This window comes from Anser anser (genome assembly GCF_964211835.1).
Source record: "Anser anser genome assembly, chromosome: 3".
In the NCBI taxonomy this organism is placed as follows: Eukaryota; Metazoa; Chordata; class Aves; order Anseriformes; family Anatidae; genus Anser; species Anser anser.
In genome coordinates, this window is record NC_139722.1 from 114102245 (window position 1) to 114124313 (window position 22069).

Sequence of the window (22069 nt, forward strand, 5' to 3'; positions counted from 1 at the left end):
ATACATTCTAAAATGTTTCTCAAAGCAATGCCTTGTCAAAGGCAAGAAAGATGTCACTAAACTGGGAGTGATGGCAGCCCTGGAAAGTGAAAACTTACAATACATGTCTGGAAAATCTTCTTTGTAGGAGAACTTGAACTTGGATTACCTTGAGCAATTTGTTGTATTCTTTCTCAGGTTGATGAGCCTGCGCCTGTGGGGAATTATACTCAGAGGAAAGAAGAAGAGGAGAAGCTATTGCTAAAGCTGTCTCAACAGCTGCAGAAACTTGGTCGTGTCTTGGATCAGGAGAACGCAGCTACAAATGACACAGTGTAAGTAGCCCAAATGAACAAATACAATCTGCACTTTAATAGACTTGTACATGTGGGACTGGAAGGGACCCTGAAAAATTGTAGCCTTATCCCCTCTATTATCTTAAAATTTAGTTTAAAAAACAAACAAAAAAAACCTGCTGAAGGGCCAGCTCTTCTGGGGCTTGTTTTAACTGAAAAAAGGAGTCACTGGAATTTTCTGAAAGTGGTGGTTAATGATAACGTAGCTGTTGAGAGGAGAGGGTGTGCTGTGGTCTGTATGCTTGGGGATGAAATACCGCTGAGAGCTTTTTCAGATCAGGCCAGAAAGTAAAACACAGGAATTAAAATTCTGTATCTGGGTAACATCCTTGCAAAGAAGCCCACGTTGCAAGGCTTCTACAGCAATGTCAAGAAGGTTTGGTAAAATGAAAACAAAACAAAAAAAGTTTGATGTATTTTGGGTAGGAGTGAGGGACATCAAAAAGATCCTCAAAGAGCAGATGAAGACAAAGAAGAGGATGAGAGTGATGATGACGATGGAGAAAGTAGTGAGGAAGAAGACAGTGAAGAAACAGATGATGAGGATAAACTGTTGGATGATCCCAGTGTTAAAGAATGTATTGCAGTTGGAAACTTTAATGCGCAGCAGGAGGGTGATCTCACGTTTAAGGTAAATATGTCTCTGCAAAAGTTTTTGCCACGTTGCTACTGCAGATCATTCTGTATTAAGCAATAACAATAATTAAATTCTATGCTTCTGGGATTCAGTCAGTTCTTAGCAGGATTCTGGGGAAAATGGCTTTTCCTAATGTACATTTGGCGTACTGGAGTCCAGTGTCCTCTTGCCACCTTCTGTAGCAGCCGAGTCTGTAGCTGTGGTCTCTGTGACCTGTGTTACAGGGGAAATTGGAATTGTTATTCAAATTGCTCCTGGCGTCATTTTGAAATATTTCGTTGTCTTTTGTCTCCATCTCTCCTCACGGCAAAGAAGGGTGAAGTCCTGCTTATACATGATAAGAAGGCGGATGGCTGGTGGCTAGCTGAAAACTCAAAAGGGGAGAGAGGCCTCGTGCCTAAAACCTATCTTGCGGTTAGTGTGCTGCAAACTTCTTCCATTCTAGTCTCACCTCTGTTATTTTATGTATGTTAATGATAATATAGCTGCATGAAATTTATCATAACACAATGGGCACACACAGCAGCTTTTAGTCAGTTGTTTGTGAATAACGCCATGTTTGTATGCATGTGTACGCAGATAGCTATCAAAAGCAGTATTTTGATGCCATATGGAGATGTGACATGATTTTTGCAGAGAGGTTTGCTGAATGTGAAAGTTAGAGACTTTTGCTGCTAACAGTCAGCTCTGAAGGTTCCCAGCTGCTACAGAGCCATGCATGCTTTTCACGATTCATATGAAATGTCAGTTGGAGTATTTTGTAATTTGACATTAATTAACCTTTAAATGTGGGTACATAGTTTGGCTCAATTGAGTCTGAGCTTCCCACTGTGGAACAAGGCTTTTCAGAACAGAGAGTATGTTGGGTAGAGAACTTTTTACTTCACGATACCAATGTATTGCTCCTCTTAAAGAATCTGCTTTGCAAAACCATTCTCTTGCTTAGTGTTCTCCTGTAGGAATACTCCAATCTCTTGCTGTGGCTGCAGAACTGAGAGCAGTGTTTTGTAGTTACAGTGCTCTGGAGTAATAGGTCACGACAGACAGAAAATCTTCTCTTCTAAACTATGTACACATGCTGTAGTTGGAGAAAACATTTTTAAGAACAGAACTGTGAAGAAAGCAAGCCCTTGCCCTTTCTGAATCTGATTTACAGGTCCATAACAAAGATGGGGAAAGCCAAGAGGAAAGTGATGAACACATAGAAGTGGTGGATGAAACAGCAGATGGAACTGAAATTAAAAAAAGGTAAGTAGAACATGCAACAGCAAGTAAGTGTAAAATTGTTCATCCTGCTCTTCCTTAGATATGGCAATACATCTCCTGCAGAGAAAATACCTGACAGATGTATTTGGTTCTTTTTAACTGCTTCTTTCTTTTCAGTACAGCAGCCACTTGATTTATTTATTTTTTCTGTAGATTCGACAAATTTTAATTTGCCAACACACTTCTACTTTAGTAGGTTTGTTTGTGACTTTTGCTTTGGGATTGTTTATGTATGTATTTATTTATTTATTTTCCTCAAAATCAAAGTATGACTAGCTCATGTAATGAGTCATATTTCAGCTTATGAGACACACTAGTAGCTGGAAGCATATTGTTATTCTTATTTCAGATATGCTGATTAAGCTGCTAGTATTTAAAGGCAAATCTGTATTCAGTGTTTAAACTTTTGTCCACACAAGAATATTATAAAAGAAGAACATTATTTTTCTTCCAGAACAGATTCTCACTGGAGCGCTGTGAGAAAAGCTATCACAGAGGTAGGCGTATCTCTTAGATAGCAATTTCATCTACCATAATGTTAATTAATTTGTAGACAAGATTTGTCTTTTACTAAGCACAATGTATCATAGTAGAGACCAAAGTTTTTAATTAACATCTCTAGTTTGTTTTTGGTAGCAAGAAATGGTAAGGTTCCCTACTGCTTTAGAAATAGGCTGCAGCACAGTCTGTGTGTCTGAATGAAGATGCAGCTGAAGTGGCTTTTGTTGTTTTGCCATAGTCATGCTACATTTCTTTTTCAAGGTTGTGATTTTCTTTGTTAACTGGCTACTCTGCTGCTGCATTGAAATGGAAGGGGGGATTTAACAAAATTGGTCTGTCTGGGGTCATACACAAAACAAAGTGAAAGTCATTCCTGGTGTTGTGCCAAGCTAATTTCAGATTAGAAGAGGTGATGGATGCCTCAGCTCCTGATATTGTTTGTGTGAGAGCTGTAAATTAGGACTGAATTAGCTGTTAAATAGTAGGAATGTTAATATCTTTTTTTTTTTTTTTTTAATAGAATGATACAGTAGAGGTATTGGCAACTATGGGAGCAGTTCCTGCAGGATTCCGTCTCTCCACACTTTTCCAGCTCTTAGAAGAAGGTAAGGTTTTCTCATAGCGATTGCAGTGCAGAATTTGCAAGTGTCCTTGGAGAGTTTCTTATCCCAGTAACTAGCCTGTTGGACTAAAATCAGTATTGCTTTATGATAATTGGTACAAGGTATACATAATCTGCACAGAGTATATATTTGACCAGTCAAATAATGTAGAAAAAGTTTTTTTTTTTTTTTTCTTTTATCAAATAAGTTTTAATTTATCTGAGTGGAATCATGGCCCCATGAAGGCAATGACAAATTTCCTGATGATCTCAAAGTTTTTCCTGTTTGGAAGACTATTCCTGGTGACAGTTACAGATTTTTTTTCATAGACTTCCTCCCTTTTTCTCAGAGATATTCTGTGAAGATAATTCCAATGATACTACACATCTCATATTTTCTTCATCTTTTCATTTCAAACTGTCTCCAGTCAGTAGCTCTTTTTGTTAATTAAATTGCAGTGCTGAAATACTACAGAACACTTTTACAAATAGTTTTGCCCCTTTTGGAGGGTACTTGTAGTAGATACTTCCATAGTTTTGTTAGGACCAGTCAAATATTCCAGTGAACCTTAGACACCTCTGATTTTTGTGTATCTTTCATTTTGTGGCAATAAAGATCATAAAAAAAAAACTTTTTAAGATTTTTCTTTGTTTTTAAATTTCATTTATTGTAGGTAATCACTTTAGAGCAAGTTACTTCTTACAGCCTGAACTTACTCCATCCCAGCTGGCTTTCAAAGACTTGGTGTGGGACTCCGAAAAAAATACTGTAGGTATTACTGGGGAGAAAGCTATGAAGCTTTTGGTTCAAGAGAAATGACAGCATCTGTAGATATGAATCACTAGCAACCTTTAAAAAATGCTTCATATTGGTGGGTAAATATTGCTGTGAAATAGATGATAGATTTCTTCAGTGTCAATCTAGACTCCTTAGGAAGTTAGATGTTACTACAACCTGCTCTCTGATAAGCAAAAAAAAAGCAAACAAAAACAAATAATAAAAAAACAATCAATACAAGGTGCTATGTTGGGTATTTCTTGAGTCATGTTTCATCTTAAGCTTGTGGTTCCTTCCTTGTTTGGGGTAAAACAAATCTGCATGAGTGATTAGTCTGAATTCTTAAACCATGAACTTCTACTAGTCACAGTGAAACCTCCAGTTTCATTTTTCTTCTTTCATTTTGGCTAATGATTATGCCTTGATTTACACCATTTTTAGAACACCTATTTATAAATTATTGTCGGAAAAGCAGCTCAAAAATGTAATTGCCACCAAGACTTGAAATACTCGGGGAAGAACTCCATGACAGCATTCCTTTCTGATAGGACCTTCCACCTGTCACTGAGTTATTTGTAGCACTCTCCTTAGGAGAGGTGTAAAGGCTTATGAAGGAATGTTCCTGCTGCTGCTAATACTGCATGAGCTTTGTGGGTCAAAGAATCCAGTCCAGCGAGTACTACAGTCAATCTTCTCAGTAAATAAACGCAAAATGATAACCACATGCAGGAGGAACCTCTAGATTTAATCCTTCTTCTGTTTTCTGTGTTACAGATCCAGCCTAGACCAACTCGAGTATCCCTGGTTGTGACTTTATGTAGCTGCAAAATGATTCCTCTCCCAGCAGGCAGTATACAGGTTCTCAGTAGACATGTCCGACTCTGTCTATTTGATGGGAATCGGGTGAGTGGCTGTTTGATGACCAAAAAAGGTCTCGATAAGGTGTACATGATGCTCTAGTCCCTCCAGCAGCCAACTCCTCCAGTTGTCTCGGAGACATACCAAGGTGCTTAACCGACTCGCCAGTTAGTCTGGCTTGATATGTGCAGTTGCACACTGAAGTACATACCGTCCCCCTCACCAGCAGCAGTCACCACAGACATAAGCTCCCTGCAGCACGTGGCCTGCCTCTGTTTGCTGGCACTTAGACCTCCATACACATGCATGCAGAATAGAAAGCCCATTCACAAAGAAAATAAAGAGTTAGAAATAGAGTTTGATGAGAAGACAGGACAAACTGCACCGATCAGGTGCAGGGCATGGCCAGACATGCATACCAGCTAGCTCACAAACACACCCTTTTATCCCCTTATCCCTCTATTTTCCCACCCTTCTTGCTCCACAAACCACCCTGGTCCCCCCCTCTTTCTGCCTTTGGTTCCTCCCCTGAACATCCCCTAGTAAGTCATGTGCAGTCCCCAAACGTTCTTGCCTGTGTGCTGCAGTCTCATAGCCTTAAGCAGCAACCCTTCTCAGTCTGTCAGGCGATCCAGCACCGCTCCTGGTGACTCATCTTCAGGAGCATCACACCCAGCTCCCCGCCCCAGCCCCTCCCAGGGCTGTCTGGGGCTCCATTTCTCTGCATCCATAATTTCGGTTCCCCCACCTGCCATTGTGTCTCTTTGCCCTTCACGTTTGTGGAGGTGAGCCTTGTCTGGGCTCATTTCTCCCCTGTGATGGGCCTGGGAGTAGCTGGGTCAGGGTCACACGCGGATTTTCCCACCTGCCATTGTTCCTCTGTGCCTTTGTGTGAGTGTAGAGCAGTTTTTTATAAATAATCTGGTGCCGACCGTCTGGTAGTTTTCCTTCTGCCGAATGCTCTTGGAGGCAAAGGGACTGATACCGGTACATAGGAAGCAGGAATGGTTGGAAAGTGCTGCTGATGATTCTGCCTTCCGCTGTAGCCTTTTAAACTGAAACTGTCTGATAAATTTGAAAAGCAAGTGTGCTTTTACCTGTGCTGCGTGTGGAGTGTTGGATTAATCTTAGATAATACTGCAGTTTCTTAAAGCTGTGTAGATATGCAGAAAAACTTGTCTTAGCATTTTTCCCCACTGTCATGTTTTAGGTACTGAGTAACATTCATACAGTGAGAGCCACATGGCAACCTAAAAATCCCCAAATGTGGACCTTTTCTCCAAGGGTAGGTATCTCACTCAGGAAGTCATATAGCCACTAACTATTTACGGTGTCTATTTACAGCTTCTTATTTAACAGTCTGTTACTTCTGATATTCTTGTTGAAATAATATATATTGCAACCAAAATAAACGGGCAGAAAATAAAAAAGAGCACATGCCTTGTCCCATGTTTCAGGTGTTGTGCAGAACCACGTTCACAGCAGTACTGTTACCATGTTTTACCCCAGTTGTTGCTGTGTTTTCACAGAGAATTAATTCCTTTTTGACTTCTAAGGTTCTCTAATATCTTGTCATCACAGAAAATGTACCTTGGCAACATAGCTGTGGTTTGTGACAAGATAAAGAATAAACAGAACAATGGTTTCAAATGGAACTGGTTCTCTACTTCTCATTTTCTCTTATATGCAGTGGGATCGTGTCTGAGTTCTTACGTAAATGAGTGATGTGTTCAATTGCCTTTAGAAATCAGAGGGTTTTTGTTTTAATATGTACATTCACTGTTTTTTCCCCCCTCTGTATTAGGTAACAGGCATTTTACCTAGCTTGCTGGATGGTGACTGTTTTGTCAGGTCTAATTCTCCGTCTTCAGACACTGGTTTCTTATTTGAACTTGGCATCACTTATATTCGCAATGTAAGTGTATACAGTTACAGAATAAATCATTCCCAGCACATTTCTAAAGTGAATCAGCTGTCCGGTGTTCAGTTGTAAGCTGTAGTATCTCAGCTGTGAATTTTGAGATCCAAGTGGAAATTTAGGTGAATTTTTTTCTAGCTTATTCCATGATTGTCTTCATTTTGGCATCTGGGAGTGAAGTTTGTGCTATGTAGTTTGGAAATGAAAAAGTTAACTGTTTAAATATTTTGAACACTGTTGATAGAGATGCATCCTTCCATCCAACCAGGATATGCTTCTTAAAGTACAATGGTCGGTGATACAATAGATGGTAAAGCACTTTTCCCTGTAAGAACTATGGTAATAAAAAGAGGGATAAGAAACACTAGTATTTGGAGGAAACGGTGGCTTTTTGGAAGAGCTCCTGTTCTGAAAGATTTTAGCTGCTTTGTCTACAGGATTGACTCAAGTCTTGCTGCCTTTTTCATTACTGTCACCGTCTTGCTCAGATAAGCTTTGGCAGTCAAGTAAATCAAGGGAAAGATGGAAAATGTGGTAATGACAATTGTTAGCAAGCAGGGTATTAAATGGTGGGCAGAACTTGGGAAAATTCTGAAAAACAGAAATCTGAAAACTTAGAGAACTTACCATAGGGGTCTTGCTGTATTTTCTCTTTCATTAACACCTGTAGGAACCTGGGGTAGAAGTGTCCCTGTGGCAATGTGGAGGGGAGAAAGACGTGCTGATAGCATAGTAGGAATGCAGAATTGTTGCAAAAGGGGATAAGTAGATTTTGAATCTGTAGGAAACTGGACCATGCAAGTCCTGGCAATGAACTACATGCTCGTGAGTGACGGTTCACAGAGACCTAATCAGACGTAATGGCCCTCCGCATGCTAATTCGAGTAGTCAGGACGTCAGGTTGTCAGCTTCTGTTTAGAGATTAAGGTTGCATGAAGGCTGGAGTACGTGCAAGTTCCTACCTGTTATTTGTGGGTTTGGGTTTTATTTCTGCTTCATCCATCAGACCACTTAAAAAGAAAGTAACTGTCTCTGCCCTCACTTTGTATTTGTTCAAGCTGAGATCCTGGAAGGTGCAGTGGTACCCTCAGGATCATGCAGCAGACCTGGGACATACCTGGAAATGGATGGGTTGGCACACAGGGTCAGCTCCATTTCCCAGTGCCTGGGAATAAAGCTTTCTAATGTTTGATATACATATGTTTATCTTAAATGTAGTATAGTCAGTGTTTGCTTACCATGAATTTGGGGCTTTTACCATTTTATAATTTTTATGGGATTATTCTAAATATTTGTTTGTGATCGGTTACTCATCCTGGTTTAGCTGCTCAAGTTTACCTTCCTCTTTTATTTTCTAGTCAACAGGTGAACGAGGAGAGCTAAGCTGTGGCTGGGCATTTCAGAAGCTTTTTACTTCTGATGGAATGCCTGTTCCTTCCAAGTAAGTTTATTATGTGTTTGTTTTTTTTTTCTCTCTCTGTATTTATGTATGTATATAGATACATTTTAAGCTATGAGTAAAGTTTGCGTTTAGTATGGGCAGGTATTGATATGGACAGGTGTAATCCAGTCTAATATGCAGGTTGTACTGGGTCTTCCAGTGCGAATGTTGATCCCACTTCCACACCCAATGTGCATTCCTCTAAAGTGTGCTCCCTGGACTCAACATTTGAGTTTGAAATGTTGCAAGTTAGCCTGCGTTTAAAAATGTTCTTCAATGGACTCTAAAAACTATAGAAATGTCTGAATTAAATAAAAGTCTAAATAACTCCCCTTTTATATGAAAACACCCTTATTATATGAAATAAAAACATTTAAAAAGTTGAAGGTGATAACATCCTTTTTAATTCTACTCTAGAGAGTGAAACTGCATGCTTACTTCAACAGTGACTTAATTTTGACAGAACTGGGCTTACATTATTCTTCAGCATTGAAAATTTTCATGATACTTTAGCCATGATTCCTCAAAAACATTTCAGTGAAGCAGCTGCTAAATTTCATACAAGAAAAATGTTGGAATCATGTGGAAAGGAATCGTTGTTGCTAATTTCTTTTCAAATAATTGGCTAGTTTCCCCAATGTAATACAAGCTTCCAATTTATCATTAGAGGTTTGGGTACTTAGTATTTAGGTGTACTCATTTCACATAAAGTACTAGCCAAAACCTCAAGCATTGTGTCAGGTTTTTCTTTGAGATAGCAGGTTTCTCGCTTTCTCAGAGAGCAGTCGTGTTGGTCTCATGTATCCATGTGTTGTTTTATTCTAACCACGCTGCTCTTCCCTCACAGGATGTATGAGCTGCCATTAAATGGTGGTACTCCCTATGAAAGAGGCGTTGAGGTAGACCCATCAATATCAAGAAGAGGTTTGGTTTCTCCTAAACATTTCATAAATAAAATGATGCGTATTATACCTAATTCCCAAAATGCAGAGCTCAGACAGGGCTCTTATTAGCATGCAGTCAACACAGCCTGGTGTTGTTTGGTGTTCTTGATTTGCATGAGAGAGAGTTGATTGTTAGGGCTGCTCAGATTTAGAACTGTCTGTTGGTGCTAATGTTTCTGTAATTTACGGTGTTTGCAAGTTGAGGATTATTTCTGATAAATGTATTTGGGTATTTCTTTAATTGCACTGAACACTTCTTGGCTGTGGAGTGATGCTACAAGATTCAGCAGTAATATTGGTCTAAAGAGTTCCGTAGCAAGGGCAAGGTGTGTCTGTCACTGTCCCACAGCACCTGGCACAGCAGGGGGGCAGGGATTACAGGTGATGCTGTGAACTACAGCAGGGAATTGAGCCAGGTGGAAAGAGCTCAGCAAAAACAGATAACCAGCTTGCCTGAAGAGGTGACAGTTGCAGAGAGGAGTTTGAGCAAGCAAGTGGAGAGCAAGTGGGACTCCTTAGTCCCAGGTAGTTTTAGTTAGACCAAATGTTGATACAGGTGGAAAATAAAGAAAAAAAATCAGGCATTCAATTCCTCCTGAGTTTTAGACAATCCTTAAACCATTACAGTTTCAGAAAAAAAAAAAAAACATCTTTTACCATATTTAAATGTTCATTCTTGTAATACAGTTATTAATGTTCTTTCAAAATGACTAATTTCATCCTGGGTGTTTGTTTCTTAAGCAGGCAGTAGTGTTCTTCAACAGCTTATAACACTCAAAAAGCAGCCTGTGCTTCTAGTAAAACTGAGGTCATTAAGCACGCAGTCAAAAGACATCCTGAAGTAAGTATATTTATGTGCTGCTGTAAAATCAAAACACAGTTCAGCCTAGAATGATCTCAGAGGTCTGAAGTGTTCCCCTTCCCTGGAATACTGGCTATAGAAAATATGAGGGTTGTGTCAGCTGCATATTACATTTGATCTCTGTTTGAGGCTTAGAATATTCTGTTGAAAACAAGCAAAAAGCTTTAAACTAGATAAAATTAAAAATAGCAACAGCAGGAGTCTGGCTGTTACAGCTGCATCAATGTATGCCCTCAGAAGTTAATAGATTTGTGGAGACACCAATATGAGCTAATACAGGTGTCCCCACAAACCTGTCATCATTCTCAAGTTTTGGAGAACAGTGCTTTGCTGGAGCAGTTTTGAATAAAAATCTCAACTGTGTGTTTTTTTATTTTTCCCAATAGTTTGCTACCAGAAACATTAATTGGCAGTATGTGCTACATCCATCTCTTGATATTTTATCGACAAATACTTAGTGATGCACTCCTGAAAGACAGAATAAACATGCAAAGTGCAGGTAAGAATTGCACTGGTGTTGTAGGGATGAGCTCAGTAGTAAGATCGGTCTCTCAAAGAGAATTGCTCTATCCAGAATCTTCCTTTTGTAGGATTAAGCAGGGGTCTGCAGGAGCAACTCTCGTTGATATGGGGTACTCTTCAGATGTTGTTACCTGCTAGTGCTGGGGTTGACCACCTGTCCTGCATGGTTGGGAAGTCACGCTTCCTCCGTAGAGGATTTCAGTGTTTTAAGCTTTCAGTCTGCAGGTGCTGTGGGAGCAAGTTGAAAGCTGTTGTCCCTGTTAGTAAAAGAAAATAGTTTCTTGCTGTTAATACCCCTCTCGGTATGTTTGCCTTTCAAACTAGTAATATTTCAACTCACACCTAATGCGTTGCCTTATTTGGCATCAGTTCACACAGCAGGCTGCAGAAACCACAAGAATAGTTTTGTTTTCTGTCAAGTATGAATGAAGTGTCTTCAGTGAAACGCCCTTTCACCCCAAAAAGCCCAAGTGGACAGGCAAAGACATTTTATTTTTGTCTTAATAAATAAAGAAAAGGTAAAATTGTTTGGAAGAGAAATGTTTCCTTCTCATCACCTGTGCAATGAGAGATTAGACATGCTCACAGGTTTACTCACTCGTTTCTAGTGGATGTTTGTTCTTGTGTGTTATAGGAAGGATTAGGCAGATGTTTCTGTCACTGAGGTGAAGTCACTCTCTTTTATTCTTTTTATTTGTTAATTTACTTATTGGCTGATGCAGTGGGAAGAGAGAAGTGTAAGAGCTCTGCTTTTAGAACTCTGTCTTGCTCTTATTTTGGAAGTCTCATTCCTTCCATATTTTTCCTTCAGCAGAATTGTAATAGTTTGTAGTCTTTATTTTAAAATCACACTTGAAATACAGAAAAAAAAATATATTTCTTAACTGTACTACAGATGAATTTATATTGATACTGCAAAATAATTTTCTTGTGCTTTCTCTGTCTCTTCTCCAGACTGAATTATGCATGTGTGCTTGCTAAGCTTTTTAACCTACAATCAATACAATACCATACTGAGGCATCGGAATTAAAGGTTCATCTTTCAAAGATGCTCAGAACTTAACTCTCTTCCTGATTTTCCTGAACTTTAATATACGCCCTGAATATTCGGTATCTGAAAGTCAGACCCTTTAATGAATTTATGCTGTATTTATTAAACTCATCACTGAGAAACAGAAAATGATGGTGTTTCAAGGCCAGTTGAGATCCTCTATAATTATTTGATCTTTATAACGTAGGACACTAAATCAGGCTGGTGACCTCCCTTGGAAGTAAATTGCTTCCGTTTGGGTTGTCTCGGTATGAAATGTTTTAAAGGCTTTACATTTCAAAGATTGTTCTGGTAGCAATTTTCTGTGATGTAACAAATGAAAATTGCTGCTCCTATTTAAAAACTTTTAAAACTCTTTAAAAATAGGCAAATTAAAATGCCTGCCCTGTTCTGAAAAAGCGATTGTTATCCAGTTATCTCAGGATCACACACAACACAAGCCAGATTAAGGTAGAATGAACATGTGTTTATTCATAACATCCAAACCAGGCATCACAATTTCAGATGTTTATAAAAAAGACAGGTGCAGCAATGAGGAAAGCACACCTTAATCTCTCCTTGGGTTAAATCAGTAAGGGCTCTTCCTTGCTGGCTTCTCCTAATAAACCAGCACTTGTTTTTTTGGTGCATCTCCTCTCTCTGGTTAACCGTGTCTCAGCTCTTCGGAGTTTGCTGTAGAAAGCTCTTGTTGGAGAATGAGGTTGCTAGAGAGCTCATCTACCTCCTCTGCTGCTCTAGGGCACTGTGACAGCTAATTTTCTCTTTGAAATATTCAGGGAGGGGATTGCTCCTAGGCAGAGATGGTCTTCTGTTTTGGAACCATCCTGTTTCTTCCTTAGCCTTAAATGTGTTTGTTTTCTGTTCCAGATTTAATCTGTAATCCTATTTTAGCAACGTTCCCTCAACTCATGGATCAGCCAGACCTGATGGACGCACTGCGGGTATGTTATCTACGTAGTGTTCAGTTACAGCCCATGTGTCTACATTTCCAGGTAGTTTGCAAAATTTGAGCTTTTTTATTTAGCCCGTGAAAAGATAAATGGAAAAGCCAAACAGCAGAAAAGCTGTACTAATTTCAAGTACATGAAGATCTCTTGTGCCTTAGCCCCTCCAAATTACAAGAGACTGCTTGAGCACATTCAAAAGGGAGCCCATGGACTAGGTGCCTGAATGTTTGTCCGTTCCTATGGCAGTGCTGCTTTCCTGACAGGTAGGAGCTGACTTGGATCCGACCGGCAGCTGCAGAACAGTGCTCACTTACGTACAGGGCAGTCCCTTTCAGGCAGACAACAACAGCTGATTTATTTCTGCCCAAAGGATACTGCTGTTGAAACTTGTCAGTCTTTGGGGTTGTGCTGTGTTTTCCCATGCTTGTAGGGTGGAAGGAATCAACCTCAGCTGTGATTGATTTTTCTGTGAAGTGGATCTCTTGATTTTGTTTAAATGGCTCTGATAATTGAAAATCTCATATTTTCATTCAAAAAATAATTGAAAGTCCTTGCATTTGTAAAATTTAGTGGAATGGCTGTTTGCTTAAATTAACTAAACTAGCACCAGGGAGGAATGGGGAATATAAGGAAAGCAGGACTGCAAGAGGGGCTTAAACTCCTGTGGAGATGCAGTAAGAGATTTCTGCAGGTAACAATGGAACTTCTCTAGATCTCTGCAATCTCAGTCAGATTTTATATATTGTATATTTTTTATTTTGTTTCAGAGTGCTTGGGCAGATAGAGAAAGAAATCTGAAGAGATCAGAGAAGGTAACAAATTACTGCTTTTTCTTGGCATATATTAGATCTAATTCAAGCTAGTTTTATTTCAGTGTTATTGCTAGTTAACTGTTCCTCTCACCATAAATTTAGAAAATGTAGATATGCTAAATAAACATTTCTTACTATATTTGCAACAGCAAACTAGGAGGACTATGAAATTAACTTAAAACTTTTATTCTCAGTGTTTTTATACAGTTGTTAATGGGGATGATGTGGTAGGTTTGTACCCCAATGTGGCTCTCTCTCATGATGTGCTTGCAACACTGGGCTGGTGAAAACTTGCCATTGGTATAAAAGGGGCTGCGTTTGTCTGCAAAACAGTCTTTCCTCCTCCAACCTCTGAGCTCCATCCAGTCCTCTTCCAAATTCTGCAGTCTCCTGATGTCAGTAGTCTCCCATTTTGGCATGTAGACAGCTCTGCAGACAAACTGAACAGACCATGTCACCAGGCTTAGCTGTGTCTTGTGCTGTCTCCTGTCCTCCCTACAGAGAGAAGCTATAGATAACTGAATGAGCAAGGTGCTGGGTGTCGATCCCAGGCACTTTGCTTCTTGGGAGCAACATAAGGTTATTTCATTCGTCGCGGGTGCTACTGAATAAATAGATACGCAAAGAGATCTCTCCATTTATGCAAACAAAACAAACCGCCATTGAATCAGAGCAGCTTTTTCAAGACCATTCATCCAAAATGTAAGCTGATCTGCTCAGAGAATTAATAACTCCTCAGTATCCCAGAACCATCCAGTTTTACCTGATTTGTCATGTGCCACTCCCATGGCAGGATTGCTGCCTGGCACGACAGCTAATTCTTACTTCTTCTTGCATGCTTTTATGACATTCAGCTGCTAAATCCTTTGCTGAGATGTGAATTGTTCATCTTCCCAGGGGTAGCAAAGAGGTGCCGATGCCAGTCATATTGCTGGCGTTCCTGGCAGAGCTTCAGTGGTCAGTGAGTTTTCCAGGAGGCTGTGCTCTGTGTTTGTCTTCCTTGCATGGAAGGGTGTCTTCTGGTGTGTTTGGAAAATGAGGCATACAAATCTTGCTTGTTTGAAGTGGTCAGGATCTTTCAGTACTTGCTAATTGACCAGGCTGATTCTTAGACCCTAGGTTTTGCAAACAGGCCTTTACATGTCAAAATATAATTCTCTCCACACAGAGAATGTCCTCTCAAAATGTGAAATAACAGCACCTGCAGAATGGCCCTGCCTCCTGCGTGCTGCGAGAAGCATGGGATTGTTGCAGCTCTCTGCCTAAGGCACTAGAGAAATGAGTGGGGCTTGGGCCTCCAAGGCGGGGAGAATGCGTTTGCTCCCCCAGGGGCCCTAGCAAACTGTCCCATCGTGTACTCTAGGGGAAAGCCTTCATACACTGGTGTTTTGGGGAAGAAATACGAATACCCCCATGAGGTGACTGTTTTGTGGTAATATTGGCAGTACAAGCCACTTCATGCAAAGCAGTGAGAAAGTGCAAAGATATCTTCTAGTTTTGTGAAGGCTTGAACCAAAATGATTTCAAAATCGGGGAGGTTTTGAGGTGTTTGGTGTATCAGAGGTCTAAGGGTTTCCACTGTCTCTAACAAAATGACTTTTATTTCAAACGGGTGTGACTACAAATGTAACCAGGGAGTATGAGGGAGCTGTCATTAGGACTAGTTGAATTAATATTAAAATATTAAATGCTTAGATATTAATAAAAGAGTGGCATTAGCTCTTTTTATTTAGACTTTCTGGTGTGCTGTTTCCTCTATTCACCCAACCTAAATTAACCATCTTTTACAAGATCACAGGTAGGGCCAAGAGCAAATCTGGTAGTTCAGGCTGCTTCAGCATAGGTCACCAGGGTGGAGGGGGAGAAGGGTTGTAGTAAGTTGAAAAGAAATTTATCTTCAAGATATGTTTTTTAATGTATCAGACTACAGAGTAATGCTGCCGCAGGCAGACTGCAGTGAGAGATTTTATCTGAAAATCAGGTAGGAGGATGGTGAGGGGAATCTTTGTGTCCTGTGAAGCTCATGATGCTTTTGGGTGACTTGTTCAGACTTTCTCTGCAGAAAAGCAGAGAAACCCCAGGGGGGTGTGTGAAAGCTGTTGTGACTGGCAAGATAAGCATCACAAGTGTCCTCTGCTCAGATGTGGCAGCATCTGCAGGTTTGGCTGCATATCACTGCTTTTTGTCGCTGGGAAGAGTAGGTGGGTAGGAGAGCAGATCTGCTGATCTATGGTTTATGCAGTGTAGTTCTGGTGCTGAGTTTGAGGTCCATGTTTAAGGTCAGGTCTCCTCCTGTTGTTAACCTGCGAACTGAGGGCTAGTTGAGTGGTTTGGGTTTGTTTTTCCTTTGTAGAATACTCCTTAAGAAGTGCTTGACAGTGCTGCACATTTTCATGGAAATGCTTTCAAATATTTTCTTCTTCACAGAGAGATCGAGAATTTCTGAAGTCTCTGTTTGTCCTGGTGTACCACGACTCTGTCTTCCCTCTCCTCCAGTCCACTTTCCTCCCCAGCTACAAGTGGGCTGAGGAGGAATCTGAAGCCTCTCGCTGGAGGGTGATCGCTGACTTCTTGAGAAAGAGCCGAGAGAATGATGGTGCACTCCAGTCCCTGCTGTCATCAGAAAATACCCACAAAGCCTTTGATATCTCAGAGCTGGCCTATGATTTCTTAGGAGAAACGAGGGAAAACAATCCTGTAGCATGAATGGATTATGGGGTAACAATATAGATGAATTCATACCAAAGGAAAATTGTGTACTATCTGGGTTTTACGAAATATTTTAGCACATTTAACAGTAATGTTTTGAGACAGTCTAGTATAATTTTATTGTTTCAACTAATGAGAATTGTATTTTATATTTTCCCCTTTGCAATGTCAGACGAGGCTATGGTTGTCTGTTGGTACGTGTACCTGTGGTAGCCATGGTTGTTTTGTGCTGAAGCCTAGCAAATGCTGAGGCAGTATGTTACTCCTCTCCTGCAGCTGCCAATAATTTCCAATTTTGTTTTGATCAAGATGAGCAAAAGACCCTGTTAGAGCACCCAAGTGGACTGGCACAGGCAAGAAAAACAGCAATGATCTTTAAGAATGCTGCTGAACAAGGTCAGGAAAAAAGTCACCTCTTGTCCAATCAGCAGGCTGCAGGTTGCTCTTTATTTAGCACTTTTTACTGTTTTCCGTTCTCACTCAGGAAAAGGTTGGGTTATTCACAGGAATGTGCTTGACCCCACCTAGTACAAATAAAAGGTGGTGAGAATTCAGGGAATGCTGCGTTTCCCATATGCATGACTATAGCATAGGTTAGCTCACTGTGTGCAGTCTGGTGAGCTGCAGGGTATGTCTCACACCCATCAGGATGTTCAAGTTTCTTTTTCCTGAGCGGTTTGTAACCACGGTCCTTACTGAGTGCTGCTCACTCCTGGCACAGAGTCATTAATCTGGTTTCTCTTTGTGCTGCAGTGCCTCAATGTCTGGATGCTTTGTTTGTGGTGATGGGTACATTGCCACGGTGCCTGAGTGAGGTGGGCAGCACCAAGTACACTTGGATTTAAATCCAAAGCAGTCGCTAGTTTTGTGTGGTGTGAAATGCTTTAAAACAAGGCCTTTCAAAGTTTGAAGCATGCTGTGTGGAACATGAGGCCAGCCGTCGTCGCTGGCAGCTTTTGTAAACTGGAGCCTTCAGAAATCCTGCAAAGTGCAACCCCCTGGCCTACGATGGGCTCAGATGATCAGAAACATCATGGATTTGGTTTTCTTCTGCCTTGTTCAGGAGCCTAGCAGAGAGGCCAAATTCCTAGGGCATAACTTGGCTCTTCTAACAGACATGTGGTATCTTACTAGGATCTCCCTCCTCTTGCTGCAGAGTTGCCTGAGTTAGCGGGGTCTTTCTGTCCACTCTAGCACAGGAGGCAGAGAGACCACTTTCGGCTTTTTATTCCTCCAGTTATTTCCTAGACTTCTTGAGTGGGTGAGGCAGAAAGAATAGTGCATTCATTGAATCCAAAGCGCATCTGCCAGGAGGTGGAAATTAAGGCTGGCCTGGTTGCTGTCCTTCTGACCTTTCTGGACACTTAAGAGCAGATGGACAAACTCTTCCGTCTTTTACTGGTGCATTGAGCTGTCTGTAAGAAATGTTTGCCAAGGCTGTGGCGGGCTGTAAGTGTTCGAGGGCTGGACGCATCCCATGGGTGTGGGGGATTCTTACGTGAACAAGTAGCAGAAACCTGAGCAAAAAGGGGAGGAGGCAAGAGCGGAAACAAAAATATTTCACACTTGAACAAGTGCCAAGGACAAAATCGGATTGCAGGAAACTTCTGCGCTGGTGTGGTGTGGGATTTTTTTCTTCTCCCATTAAAGACGCTGAACTAACTGTATGCTACTGCCAGTGGCAGTGCTAGCCAGGCTGTGAGCCCATCCCGTCACTTTGCTGGCAGCAGAGTGTGTTATGAGAGAACCAGGGGGTTGCTGAGGACTCCTTCAGCTGGAGGAAGCAGCGTGGTGCCAGCCTGGGCTGGTCTCTGCGATTACGTCCCTGCGGGTGTGCCGGTTAAAACCCCGCTGGGGAGCGGCGCGGCGCAGACACATGCGAGCCGAGCGGAGTGGCCTCAGCTAAGGAGCGATGGCATCGGCGTGTCCCCCTGCAGCCACCACGCAGCCCACCGTGCCCTCCGGACCAGCCATCTTCAAAACCGTTCCCTATGCCTTCATCCTACCGGAGATAGTGAGTATGCCGAGCCTTGCCGCGCTGTAATGCCCGGCTCTGGGGAGTCCTGGGCTTAGAAATCTGGGGGTAGCCCTCAGGAGGATCGTGAAAAGAGCCTTCATGAGAAATAATTTCATTTCCGTTAGCTTATACTGGCCACGCAGAGCTGGTCTTTGTGGTTAAATTGTTCTTGGGACAGCTTGAGGACCAGATAAGCTCCAGCACCACATGGAGCCTGTGCAGGGGGCTGCCAGCTGCCGTAGGGCTAGGAAGGGCTGAAGAGCGCTGCCTGCCTTGGGAACGGAAGCAGCTCTACTTAGCAAAGAGAAATTGGAAATTGCTTAAAATGAAGGGAGTTTTGCTTTTCATATTTAGACTTTACAAGAAGCCGACCTGCCTGGAAACTGTAAAATTCCATACATTTTTGCACTGCGTCTGAGTCCAGAGGGCAGGCGGTGCGAGTGGCTGCAATAGCTGCTCCTGTACTTTGACATACGGCACAGTAGCTGGTAGCCGCAGCCCCGGTGCTGGCAGCACACACCACTCACACCTCGTGGGCGCAGTCAGTGCAAAGCAGGAGTTTTATCCACCAGAGCTGGTGTGGCATAGGGCAGGGGGAGCAGAGCCAGATAGCCCTGTGAGCTGTTTCTGCATAGTAAATACTTGAGGTGGATCCAGAGCAAGCGACTCAGTCTGGGCTGGTACGTGAAGCTCGGAGATGACTTCCTCGTGCTGTGATTTCAGGCAGGTTATTAATGTGCGGGTGGGGCTGGGCTGACATTGGTGGTTCACGTTTCCGAGATAAACGCATGCTTTCTGGCTTCTTTGCCAAAGCCCTCAGGGTGCGGTTTTTCCTCGTGTCGAACACAGCAGCAGTTCTTTCCGTTTTACAAGAAAAGTTTTGAGGCATTTCCCAAGAGCATTCAGGGAAAACTTGTGCCAGCTGGCGGTGCTGCTGCCAGCCCAAGGATGCCCTGCATAGCAGCTGCACCGCCCAAAGATGAAGGGCTTCCTGGGGCCAGCCTGGGAGGGAAGGAGGGAGACGAGGCGGGATCCAGGGAGGAGAAGGGACTTTCCCCATCGCGTGCTCATGGAAGGTGCCTTTGCTTCTCCCTGGCAGCTCTGCGGGACCTGGGTCTGGATCCTTGTTGCTGCTACCTCCGTCTCTCTCCCGCTGCAGCAGGGATGGGTGATGTATGTATCCCTCACCTCCTGCCTCATCTCCCTGCTGCTCCTCCTAAGTTACATCTTTGGCTTTCACAGAAACAGCAACAACTGGAAAGTGCTGGTAAGGATGGGCTCAGAAAGGGGCCGATGGTGTGGGCAGCAGCAGCTGGTAACAGCAGCTGGCAATGAGTTGGCCAGCCCATTGCAAACAAACATCCCTTTCCTCCTTTCCTCCCTGGGGACATGGCCAGGCCTTTACTGGAAACGCCTGGAGGAGGTTTTGCTGTGCCACTGCTACGTGTGGCTTGTGGTTGAACACAACCCCTTTTCAATGGCAGGGTGAAAGGGAAGAGATCGGGATGTGATAGTCCCACCTTCGTCCCCGTGAACACGGGCCTGGGGTTGGGCCCTGTGCTTCCCACTGGGAAATGGGGTCCCTTAGTTGCCATCAGGAGGTTCGGTGTGCTGCAGAGTGCCCAGGCAATGCCTGGTTCCAGTCTCTGCCCAGGTGTGCCTGTCCCCTTTGTGCACTCCTGTGTGCAGAGGATGGACGGTGGCATCTCCTATCCTCAGGGCAGGAGAGAGACAGACAAGGCCGAGAAGTTTTTGATCCCCATCACTCCCTTGTTTTGCAGGATAGTTTGTACCACGGTGCCACAGCCATTCTATACATGAGTGCTGCTGTCTTGCAAGCCAATGCAACAATCGAGTCTGAGTTCGACAATAAATCACCGCTCTACTACTACCAGCTCAACTGCGCGGCATCGGTGAGTCAGTCGAGAACAACCCGGGCGGGCCTTAGCACCTGCAGCTCCCACAGGGAGAAGCAGGAGCAAACACTACAGCTGTGGCAGAGGTGCTCCAACCCACACCCATCCAGCCCAGCAGTGTCAGACGGTGGTTAGAGCTTCGGCTTCTTTTCTCCATCACGTTGTGCAGCTGGCACAGGCTTCTTGGGGGTTCAGCAGCTCAGGACAGCTTTGCACAGCTGCCTCCTCTGGGAAAGTTGGGGGCTTTGCCTCTTTTTTGAGTTTGGAAAGAGCTCTAGGCTTGGAGGTTTCCCAAGGTCGAGAGCACTGTGAGATGATGGAGTTACACCCTGCAGGGAGCCCTGCTGACCCCAGCTTTTGCCCTTTCTGTCCTGCAGTTCTTTGCCTTCATCACGACCTTCCTGTACATCCTCCACGCTTTCAGCATCTACTACCAGTGAGCACGGCGGAGGCGGTGTCAGCTTCCCTGCTGCAGGATGAGGCTTTCGCAGAGCATGTGTGCAGCAGCTGGCTTCCGCGCAGGCATGCCAGCACCTCCACCAACCCCAGCGAGATGTGGTTGCTTTTCCACTTTATTGAAGGCAGGATTTTTGTACACTGGTGTCATGTCGTTGTGGTTGTGGGGACGTTTCATATCAGGGTCTGTGGGTTACATGAGGGGAGACCACGCGTGGGCTCCAAGCCAACCCCCCCCCCCCCCGACCCCGGTGAGCGCAGGGAAGAAGCCGGGCAGGGCGCAGGGTGAGCAGCCCCTATCAGTGCCTCGTGCTGCCCCCTGGGGCCTCCCCCTACCCCTGCCCTGCTCTCCTGCCCCAGCCAGTCGTCCCCTTCTTGTGGAGCCCTCTGCAACAGCCACCCAGAGTGCCCAGAGCCAGATCTCCAGGCTAGCAAATTAAGTAAAAGGAAAGCAAAGGGCTTGGGAAATCTCTTCATTTTAGGCCATTTCTGCAATCCTGCTCTCCTTCCGAGATGCTGGACCAGCGGCACTGCCCTTGCAATAAAACTGCTCCTGTTTACCCTGCGCCACCTCCCCACCAGGAGCTGTCACCCAGCCCCGCCACTCCCAGTGGAGCAGGGCCAGAGCAGATGCAGCTCTAGGTACATAGTCAGCCTTTGGAAACAAAGAAAATCTCATTTTCTGTCCTCCTGCAGGCTCAAAGGTCAGAGGCAGGGTGCCACAATATATGGGAAATGAGCGTTCTTTACAAGCTGCTGAGTGTAGAGGGCACCCAGTGCCCCAGGTGAAGGTAATTGCTGTTGTACCTTGACACAAGCTGGGACAGCGGCGCACAGCCAGGGAGCTGCTGCCCAGGGCATACTCCAGCGGCCCTTGCACAGACATCACACCATGGAGCTGGGCTGGGAGGGGCGGGTGAGCACCGGACACTTCGGGCATGGCAAGTGGAGGGAGTTCCTGGCATTACAAGGGGAAATTCTCCCCTGAAGTGTGTAGGAAATTTTTTCACATTTGTGATGGTGATTTTCTCCAAAGCCAAAGGGTGTTTCCTAGTATTCCGCAGGGGAAACGTCCTCCAAGTCTGGGGGAAACAGCTATTACCTGAAGTGGGAACTTCATCCACTGTGCATGTGTGGGGACATCTGGGATTTTTGCATGGGAAAGTCTGCCAAAGGGTGGGGGGGGAGGGGGGGTGGGGGGGGGTCGTAGTTCCCTGGTGTCCCAAGGGGGAATTGGCTTCACAAGAAGGGAGAAATAGCTAATAGTTCCTAGGGAAATTTCCTTCAAAAGGAGGTGGATTTTCCTGGTGTTCAGTGGAAATTTCCTTGGCCATGACCAAGGAATTTCCTGGCATTTCCTAATGAGACTTCCCTCCAAAGAGAAGAAATTCCCAGCAATCCAAATAGGAATTTTCTCAAAAGGGTGGAATTTCCTCCAAAGGGAGGGGGGCCTTTTCCCCACATTCCAAGTGGGAATTTCCTGGTATTTCAAGTGGAA

The 22069-nt window shown here is 43.5% G+C and overlaps 2 protein-coding genes across 7 annotated transcripts in view; both read left to right on the forward strand.

Annotated features, from left to right (window-relative positions):
• NPHP1 (nephrocystin 1) overlaps positions 1 to 16186 on the forward strand; it is an 18307-nt gene extending 2121 nt beyond the window's left edge. For 3 of the 6 annotated variants that reach the window (XM_083829693.1, XM_083829692.1, XM_083829688.1), the window contains 17 exons: positions 178 to 314; positions 762 to 966; positions 1285 to 1386; positions 2129 to 2220; positions 2693 to 2735; positions 3260 to 3344; positions 4015 to 4109; positions 4893 to 5021; positions 6187 to 6261; positions 6781 to 6891; positions 8253 to 8335; positions 9183 to 9259; positions 10021 to 10120; positions 10528 to 10640; positions 12582 to 12655; positions 13429 to 13473; positions 15901 to 16186. In XM_083829693.1, coding sequence (XP_083685819.1) covers positions 178 to 314; positions 762 to 966; positions 1285 to 1386; positions 2129 to 2220; positions 2693 to 2735; positions 3260 to 3344; positions 4015 to 4109; positions 4893 to 5021; positions 6187 to 6261; positions 6781 to 6891; positions 8253 to 8335; positions 9183 to 9259; positions 10021 to 10120; positions 10528 to 10640; positions 12582 to 12655; positions 13429 to 13473; positions 15901 to 16179 — 1845 coding nt within the window. In that variant the 3' untranslated portion in view covers positions 16180 to 16186. The remainder of the gene's footprint in view (positions 1 to 177; positions 315 to 761; positions 967 to 1284; positions 1387 to 2128; positions 2221 to 2692; positions 2736 to 3259; positions 3345 to 4014; positions 4110 to 4892; positions 5022 to 6186; positions 6262 to 6780; positions 6892 to 8252; positions 8336 to 9182; positions 9260 to 10020; positions 10121 to 10527; positions 10641 to 12581; positions 12656 to 13428; positions 13474 to 15900) is intronic. The other 3 variants (XM_083829689.1, XM_083829690.1, XM_083829691.1) reach the window with 3 other exon arrangements.
• A 23-nt stretch (positions 16187 to 16209) lies between these two features.
• LOC310896850 (MAL-like protein) lies at positions 16210 to 20710 on the forward strand. Its single transcript, XM_083829694.1, has 4 exons — positions 16210 to 18196; positions 19299 to 19466; positions 19981 to 20112; positions 20493 to 20710. Exons 1-4 carry the CDS (start codon positions 18095 to 18097, stop codon positions 20553 to 20555), a joined length of 465 nt encoding a protein of 154 aa, XP_083685820.1. The 5' UTR covers positions 16210 to 18094; the 3' UTR covers positions 20556 to 20710.
• The last annotated feature ends 1359 nt before the right edge of the window (positions 20711 to 22069 follow it).